General features: G+C 41.7%; 1 protein-coding gene across 1 annotated transcript; it reads right to left on the reverse strand.

Annotated features, from left to right (window-relative positions):
• Positions 1 to 2,680: 2,680 nt before the first annotated feature.
• pola2 (polymerase (DNA directed), alpha 2) lies at positions 2,681 to 9,328 on the reverse strand. Its single transcript, XM_008280331.1, has 18 exons — positions 9,039 to 9,328; positions 8,611 to 8,735; positions 8,407 to 8,495; positions 7,352 to 7,409; positions 7,041 to 7,150; positions 6,493 to 6,692; positions 6,223 to 6,311; positions 5,791 to 5,943; positions 5,222 to 5,284; positions 5,042 to 5,093; positions 4,718 to 4,836; positions 4,596 to 4,634; positions 4,362 to 4,435; positions 4,052 to 4,160; positions 3,693 to 3,799; positions 3,400 to 3,456; positions 3,188 to 3,314; positions 2,681 to 3,097 (listed from the first exon to the last, which is right to left on the reverse strand). The coding sequence occupies exons 1-18, from the start codon at positions 9,121 to 9,123 to the stop codon at positions 2,945 to 2,947; spliced, it is 1,809 nt and encodes a 602-aa protein (XP_008278553.1). The 5' UTR covers positions 9,124 to 9,328; the 3' UTR covers positions 2,681 to 2,944.

A 9,328-nucleotide genomic window follows, 5' to 3' on the forward strand; every position in this document is an offset into this window, starting at 1 on the left:
CTGAAGTAGTTTTGGGTGGACCCCTTTAAACTGGCAAAGTTTCATTGAAATCGGTGAGATGGCTTGTGCCACCCCCGCCTGGTCCTATCATGGATGCACTCTTAAATGTTAATCCACTGTATGTCAGGCCCAAGCTTGTGCACTTTTTTTTTGTTTTTTTTTGTGTGTGTCATTTTTGCCTTCATTAGTCATAATAGAGACAGACAAGAAAAGTGCAAAACGACAACAGAGGAATGAGGCACATTTAAAAGAAACTTGCAACCACTTGATGCTACTTTAATTTTTACTATAAGTTATAAAGTTATCTTGGCTATGGACTGTAATACACACAGTAGAGAAAAGCATAATGTACCTGAACCAAAAGTGCTGTTCTCTTCTCACATACTTTCTTTTATCCTGAAGGTAGAACTTGAGGTAGAATTTTTTTGCATCCATTTTTCTTTCAGGTCTTCCAGGACCTCCAGTGCTATTGTCATTGCCTCAGCCACAGCGGCTCAAAGTTCAGAAAGCGATGCCTCAGCAGAGAAAGACTGCAATAGCAACAGTAGTAGGAGGACAAGGAGAAGTGGGGGGCTCACTGTTGGATCACCAAGATCTGAGAAGCTGGCAAGGGAAAGGACCAGCAGCAAGGGAGATGACTCAGAGAGTCAGCATACTGGTGAGGAGCTGGGAAGGTCGAGTGAGGAATCTAAAAGTAAAAAATTGGGGATTCAAAGTCAAGATGACAAATCAGAGAGTTGTAAAGAGGAGTCAGGATCCCAGAGGGACGAGGAACTGGGAAGCGACAGTGTAAAGATTGAAAATGGGGATGCAGATGAAAATGAAAAGGAGGCGAGCAGCGGCTCAGAGGAAAGCAGCTCAGAAGAAAAGGACGAAGGAGAGAGAAATAAAATTCTGGGAGAAGATGATGGAGATGAAGAGAACAGCCAGAGAGATGAGCAACCACAAGACAGAGATGAAAAAGGAGATGATGGGGAGGTTTGTGCCAAAAAGAATACAATAGAGGAAGAGGAGGAGACAGCAGCGGAGGAGGAGGAGATGGAAGATCAGGGAGATGATAAAGAACAGTCAAACAGTGTGAAGAAAAAAGACGGTGAGAATAGAAAACAGGGTTCTGCCTCGTCCTCTCAAGATGAAGAGGAAGATGAGGATGGAAGTGAAAGTGGTGAGGACAAGATAGAAGAAGATAAGGAGGAATCAGATGAAGAGGAAGATGAGGATGGAAGTGAAGGTAGTGAGAACAAAATAGAAGATAAGGAGGAATCAGATGAACAGGAGAATGAGGATGGAAGCAAAGGCAGTGAGGACAATGTAGGAGAAGATGAGGAGGGATCAAATAAAGAAGAAGATGGAGAGAGTGAGGAGGAAGAGGAGAGCAGGTGGGATGAAGCAGGAAAACCAGAGGACAGAGATTCAGACGACAGCATCATCTCACCGCAGGAAAAGAGGTAAGATGACAGAGGAATTAAATATTACTCCTCACATGTGGGACTCACTTGATTAATGCAATCGTGTCTTTTTTAGGTCTATACAGGTGAAGGTTATTCCTAAAGAAGCAGCTGAGGATGATGAGGGTGACGAGAAGGAGGAAGAGGAGGAGGAGAGCAAAACAGGATCCTGTGACGACGACTCAAATGAATGCAGTGATGAGGATATTGAGAATCTCCTCGCACCTCAAGAGCAAACAAAGGAGGAGTAAGTACTGTTGTATTTCCCTTCATCTGCATAAATTAGATCATGAAATGTGATTTATTTATTTATTTTTTTTACATATCTTTTAGAGAAAAGAAGCTGAAAGCTGAGGAGAAGCCCAAAGGTATAGTATAATTAGTTATTACAACAACAAGACAACATAGATGCATAAAATACGTTATAGATTTTCACTCTGATTTGTTTTCCAGTGTTTTCTGACAGCGTGAAGATTTTCCAAGTGGAGCAACACACATTGAAGACAAATCTCCCAAACAACTCTGATGAGTTTGATGACTTTTATGACTAAACTGCCTAAACCCAAGACTCAAGGACAGAAACCTACTTTGATCTTCCAGAAAATGATGTAAGAGTAATATATTTTATTACATATTAAAACAATATATGAAGGAAGAAACAACAGTGTGTTAATATTAACTTTTTTTTAGACCCTTTGATTGGAAATGATTATACAAATGGTGCAAAAATATCTGTCAATACGATTACTGAGGCCACAAGAATTCCTGATTACATTATTGAGGTATCGATAGAAAATCTGGGAAAAAAATGCTCCCTGTTAAATTAATCTTTAGCTTTGCTTATGTGTCTCTTTTGGCAAAAGTAATTGTGGTGCAAAGAGGTGGAGAGAAAGGCTCATTCACTCTCATTAGTGGTGCTGGATTATTTGGAATATGTGTCTCATTCACATATTAATATTTCATTCTTTAAATATGGTTTTTATGCTGCAATCTAAACTGGAATAGCTCCACTATGTCAGACTGCTTTACACAAACTAAACAATTATTTTATTTTTGGACAACAGTTTGAAGTAGGGTTTTGCAGCAGGTTTAATTTTCCTCCTTAAGAAGCACACTGTAGCAACCTAATACACGGCCAAACAGAGTAAATGAGATACTGAAGAAAAGGAACATTTTAAACCTTTTGAATGAAACCACAGAGTAACAACAATAACACTCTACAGAACAAAGAAAACTGTACAAAGAGTGACGATAATTTATTGAAGACATTGTTGCTCCTCTATTTGAGAGACTGATATTCCACAAGTTATGAAACCACCAACCAGAGCGCAGCGCATTCTGATATGTCTGTAATACAAAAATAAATCAACATGGAAATTTGCTAAACAGTACAGTGAGTTATTTGTGGCTTTCCTCAGCACACCTGGAGAGAAAACTGGTCCTGGTTAAGTCAGCTCATTTTGGGTGACAGTGAGAGTTTAAAGTCTTTACTCCTGTTAGATTTTCACCACCTGAGCAGTCAAACAGGGGTTCACTCTCTTTCCATCCTCTGGCGTAGCGCTGCTCTGAATGAGCATCCTGCCGTACGTCCCGCCCACCTGGCCTTTGGTCAGCCGACCGGGATTGACGCACACACAGCCGGCCACATCCTGAGGACAGCGGGGAGATTTTAGAAGTTGTTTCAACTTCACCGAAGCTTTCAATCCAAATTTTTAGACATGTGAAAAATGTTACTGTACTTTTACGAAGTAGCGCAGCTCAGAGGGAATGATGAGAACGTCAGGGGTAAGCGGCATCTGGCCGAAGCTCTGGAACTTCTCGTAATCCATGTTCACCTCCTCCACAGGCGGGTACAGCGGGTAGTAGCTGGAAGTAAAGACAAAGGAGTCATAAATGGTGTTCAACTTAAAAAAAAAAGTAAAGTAAAGGGACATTATTGTAGGACTTTCACCTCCTCTGGGTCAGCATGTGCTTCAGAATGCGTGAGAATCTGTCCGATCCAGTGCCACTGCAACACAACATTAATTTCAACAGTGTGTACAGTGAAGGTACTCATTGAAATACACAGTAAAATCAATAATATGCAATATTAAGGTTGCTTATAATGTAAGAAAACTGTCTTGCCTGCAACACTAAATATGTAGATCATCAACTCATTTTCGTCTCAAATTGATATCTAACTGATCTTCATTGCTGGATCAAAGTATGTGGATAATAAAAAGAGATATTCTGAGTCTTCCTCACCAGCTGATTTCCTCTGCACCCATGTGGAACAAAATGTCTGTGGACGTCACGCCAAAGGTCACGCCGTCGATCAGCAGGGTGCAGGGGTCAGGGACCAGGGTGACACGCTGCAGAGTACGAAGAGACACATTATACTAGACCGATCGTAATGTGTCAGAGTGCATTTGTTTCTGTTCCTCTGCCTGAATCTTGCTAACATACGGCTCAAGTCATAAGTGAAAATCAGCCGTAGGATTCTACTTGAGGTCTTGAGATTTAAAGAAAAAAAACACAAACTTCTTAACCTCCTTTGTGATGAACAGAAGCAGTTTATCTAGTTTACATGTACAGTAGTAGAGTCAGGTGTTTGTGAGTCTGACCTGGGCCTGGTCCTTGCTGAGGTTTGGCAGCGTGAACGGTGGCTGTGGGTAGATGAAATGATGATGGATGTCTCTCTGAGAGGGCACGAACACCAGGTGACAGCCAACACTGGATGAAAGAGAACACAAGGCTTCAATGTGGTTAAAGGTTTCTGAATTGGGCAAAATACAAGATCGCATGAGGAGAGTAGAAAGTGAAAAGTGTCATTGTTAGTGTTGAATTATAACTTAACTAGTCTGTGGGACCTCACCAGAAATCTAAAGAGTTTATGGAAGCTGCCGGCCCCCTTTTGGGGGAGATGAGACGTACCTTTTGGTGCCGTCCACAATGCTTTCGATGCATCTTGAGAAAATGGCCTCAAACGTCTCAGTCACCTGGGCTTTCTATTTGAGAGAGAGTTGGAGATCAGAGATGGTGACACATATTCAGGATCAAACTACTTGATATGTAGAGTTGGACACAAGCAGTGAACACACCTAACAAAAAGAATTTAGACTGGTTCATGCAAAACATTAAACTAGCAGCTGTCCACTTCATTCCTACCTCAATTTGTTCATGTTTTGAATCCACAAACGGGCCCAGCTGGAGAACAGAAGCAAGAATCAGAATTTTGTGGTTGTAAAATACAAAAAGAGGGTTTATGAAAGCATCAAGGGAAACAGTACCAGCAGGCAGACGTCAGGACGATCCCTGACTATGACACTGATCAGGTCCAGCAGAGGGTCAAAGGTCAGGCTGTCAGAGGGCATGTAGGGTCCACAGGCCACCAGGACGTTCATTGGTTCTGCAATTACAAGAGATGAAGCGCGGCAGTGAGGAGAAAACAAACTTACTCGACACAAGACGACAGCACAGTTACGAATCCTTTTATACATGAAAGCTTCCTGTGTGTAAATCCTCCTCATTTAATCACTGAACAAAGTTGTGAGCAGAGTTCCAGGATAAAGTGTTCCATGTGTTATAAGTTATAAACCAGCATTGCTCCTTACCTTCATCAGTTTCCATTTTAACATTAGAAGTGTAGAAAGGTAGAGGAACTCCCTAAAAAGAAAAGATCATTACCATAAGAACCACAAACAGACTCAATTTTAAAAGTTCTTTTAAATGTTGAGGTACTCTGAACCGGCCTAATTGTAGAACGTAGAGAAACTTGTTAACTTATAGCTGACCTCATAGAGTTTAGAAGCCACCAGCTTTCTTCCTGTAGCGTTCATTCCCTCCATCACTACCACCTGAACAAAAGAAAGACTCCAACATCAATGTTTTATAACACGTGGGTTACTCTGGTAGAGCTGAAAAAAAAAGTGAACAAGTTATTATAAAGCACTTGAACTTGCTTCATGTGTCTGCTGATTGAGGTTTCCCTTTGCTAGAGGCAGACACTTGTTCTTATGCAGGAATTGTTTTACGTTTGTCAGAGTTCTCGGTCAGACTCTGGGTTAGTCTCGAGCCCATGTCCTTGGCATGCTCTGTTACTCTTGGTGGTCTTGTAACCTGCTGCACACAGACTTAAGTGCGCAGGCAAAGGAGAGGCCACCGCCTGGTGAGTGTTCATTAATACCACGATGTACTGAGCAGATGGCTGCACAGTTTAATGCAATAATTAGTGGAGCATTATAGATATTTGAATTCATAGAAATAGTCAAAAATATTTACTATTATAATTGAAAAAAGAGAGTTTCAGAACAGAGCCGTTTGCAGCTTGTTCTGTAAAAACAAATGTTTTCTTTTAGCTCACCTGACCGGGAAACAGGGAATACTCTTTGAGCTCTGACAGGTCAACAGGTACTTGCTGACCACCTTGCTCTGGTCCTGCCTCCAACAGGACCGACTGTGCGTTGAGTTTGCCGTTACTGTCGCAGCAAACCTGACCCAACACGGTTATACTGTCCTGGAGGTGGAGAGATGTGAACACAACAAAGTAAGCAGTTGGTAAACGACTCTACAATTACAATTAATACACTTTATATAAATTGCACTTAAAGGGATTCACATACAGTGCCTTACTATTTAGTGCATGTTCAAATCTAAAACAAGAATCTAAAATTTAAATTTGATTGCTGTTTTAAATAATCACAACTGTATCTACTATTTATCTTTAACTTTGAGGAATCCCAAACTTAAACTTGGATGATTTTATGAGTTTTCTACAGCAATAACACTTGTGTACCTGGGCAGGCAGAGAGACGGGGGAGAATTCTTCAATGCTGAAGTGAGTCCTTAAGTTTTCTCCCAACTCCTCAATCTTCTCCGTCAACACTGGAGGGGAAAAAGGAAAAAAAAAACCCGCAAAAATATGAACTACAATGTCCAGCTGCTCTAAATGTGTCATATATGTCATACATTCTTGTTTACATTAGGCTTGACAGAAACTAACTAACAGTGTTGTGCCACGGGAAAAGAGATTTTTGACCACCAATAAGTTGGTGTAGCTACTTACCATTTCGAACATCTCGCAGCCTCTGGAACATGTATTTGTAGCTGCAGCGGAGGGAGTCGTCAGGGCCTTCCAGGAGCTCTGGTTGGACGCCCGCACCTGGATTCTTCCTGCCCACCCAACGGGTGCCCTGCACGGCCCCAAACGTGACCACCACCTCACCTTTCCCTCCTCGCTGGCTGTACTTCTGTGAGGGTGTAGCGCTTCCAGAGAGAGATGGGAATAGGGCCAGGGTTTATTCATTCTGCTACAAATGCCCAGCTCAAAATTTTAAGCTTTAATTTCACTGTTTTTTTTTTCCTTTCTTTGATTTAAGAAGGAGCAACAATGGAACTAACAACAAGCCAGTCTTCTGTGACAAAAAGCTGAACAACAAAGGCCAATCAAAAGTCGAAATCACTCTTAATTTGAAAGATTTCAAGCTGATAACTCCCTAAACAAGAACTATCACCACACAAGCCGATGCTGTCCATGGCAACGGGAGACGATGCTGTTAAAATCTCAGTGGTTTCCCAGCAACTCCTAGACTGACTGCATGTGCTGTAGCGTACCTGGGAGAGAAGCTGGCAGGAGACAGCAGCAGGCCTGGGCTGGCTAACAGAGCCGCACTCCTCTTGGAATGAGGGTGTTCCGGGGTGGTTAGTGGTCGTTTCTGAGAGCCCTGTACAGAAACAAAAAAAGCCAGAGCAGAACACAGTTATTGAGCAAGATCTGATACAGAAAACCAAGAAAAGTCAAACTCACCCTGCAGAAAGTCTGTTAGGCAACACAAAACTTAACTATAAACATGCAGCTTTCAACAGAAAAGTAGTTCAGAGTGAACAGTGTGGAAAGAGAAGCTCAGCATTAAGCACCACCTCACCTTAGCAGGAGTAGAGTAGGCGTCTAAGAGGCTCTCCTCCTCTTCCTCGACTTTGATTCTGGAGAAAAGCTTTGTAAAGGTCTGTAGAGCAACAACGTTACCATACACCAACAAACTAACTTAAGAAGGTGCAGCTGGACACTTGAATTAACCAAATGCAGCATGTTACTATGACAATATGGTGTTGCTCACACCGTGTGAGCTTTTTGATCAAACCGAAGCTGCTAAACACTTGGAGTGTCTTTGTGGTTGTGAATCATGAACTTAACTGACATCTGGTTTGACGTCATGATACACAACTCGATGCTGCAGCAGGAGGATTCACTTTACAAGTGGTGAATTGAACAGAGGAGTCACTGAAGCCGTTTGGAGGTACTGAATGATTATTGGACGTGCTCTCCTGAATCAGAATCTCTTGAACTTCAGACACTCAAGGCTAGATTACAAAAGAAGAGCCTCATAGTTCTAAAAGTCCCTTCTCATCTGGTTAACAACATTTTTAATTTCCTTCTTTTACCAAACAACAAAACATTAAGACTAGAATCTCCAGGTTTCAGAACAGCACATATCCCGTAACACTCTGCAGGTTTCCCCATTCAGAAGCCCATTCTCACATTCTGTTTGCATGATTCTCCTTTTATGTGCACTTTTATACTTGTTTGCACTATTTCTTATATTTATATGTACATTTTTCTGTCGAGTATGTGTGTATCTCTATGCGTATTGCTGCTGACAACAATGTGCATTTCTCTACTGTGAGATAAATAAAGGCATATCTTATCTTATCTTTAAATAACTGCAAAAGAAAAGATGTTTTTAATGTACTTGAAGCACTTAATTTACTGAGTCACTGATGTTGCTGCTAATTCCACTACAGCTGCTAGTGTTTTATTCACTGTGTTTGCATGAGCTGAATTGTATTTACCCATTTGTTTAACATTTCTATGATTATTTTATGGGCTGAAATTTACCAAGAGTAAAAGGGACATGACTAATTGGAAAGACCAGATTCAGTTTCTGAACATCTGTTTTTGAGAGTTTACTGTGAAGGATACAAATCATGTACTGTCTGAATGTCTCTGGTTCTGTTATGACTGTCTTCTTTTCTGAAGTTTTGTCTGGATTTGGTCCTCTTCTTTAAAACCTGACAAGAAAATAGACACATACTGTAAGGACAAACAAACAAACAAACAAACAAACAAACCCCAAGACATTCCAGATTACATGCAACACTTTCTACTAAAACAACCAAATGGTACCTCATGTTCAAATTGGTCCAGGGTGTCCATGGTGAGCTTCGGTCCACCTTTTTTGGAGCCGTAGGCCACCCACTGATGCAGCATCTCATCAGCCTGGAGCTGGTAGCAGATGCACTGTTCCAACACTGAGACAGAGGAGACATGAAGGGAAACAGGAACAGGTCCAGTGTGAACAAGAGACACAATAAATGTGCTATAACTACGAACTTATACACATGCATACATACAGGAGACATTTAAAGGCATACAGGCACATACATATCATAGTTTCATGACAACAGAAAACTCTAAATATGGCAAAGTATTACAAAAGTATATCCTACTTGGCTGAAGCAACAGTAAACTTAGCTGTTTGGCTAACAGAGTTCTGGCAACAACACTTCAGTCCAGCTGAGATGTGTCATAAACCGTCAGCTATAACTACTTACTCTTGTCAAGGACGGATTCATCTTGGCAGGGGATGCTGAACATGTCCAGCTCTGACTGCAGCTCCTCTGCGGTTACTAGAGCCATGTTTTGTGCTGCCTGCAGTGAACTGGGACGTCAGGAGGCTCAGTGTTGTGGCTAACGTTAGCTCTGCTCGGCTCTCTGCATAACAACACCGACGGCCTGAATGTCTGAACAACACGACCGCTAACCTCCAGTTACAGCAGAAAGGTCGAGTTTGGCTGTTAAATCCAAGAACTCTGAGTAAATCTGACCCGCCTCAGATGATCTG

Source organism: Stegastes partitus, unplaced genomic scaffold (genome assembly GCF_000690725.1).
Source record: "Stegastes partitus isolate 25-593 unplaced genomic scaffold, Stegastes_partitus-1.0.2 Scaffold190, whole genome shotgun sequence".
Classification (NCBI taxonomy): domain Eukaryota; kingdom Metazoa; phylum Chordata; class Actinopteri; family Pomacentridae; genus Stegastes; species Stegastes partitus.

What these genes read in the sequence shown, in the direction of transcription:
- pola2 (XM_008280331.1), bottom strand. Translation starts at nt 9,123, where the DNA reads ATGGCTCTAGTAACCGCAGAGGAGCTGCAGTCAGAGCTGGACATGTTC. An exon ending in ATTCCCTGTTTCCCGGTCAG is followed by an intron (nt 5,285 to 5,790) that starts GTGAGCTAAAAG and finishes TCTTTTGTTCAG; the next exon opens with GTGGTAGTGATGGAGGGAAT. An exon ending in AGCTGCGCTACTTCGTAAAA is followed by an intron (nt 3,098 to 3,187) that starts GTACAGTAACAT and finishes CGCTGTCCTCAG; the next exon opens with GATGTGGCCGGCTGTGTGTG.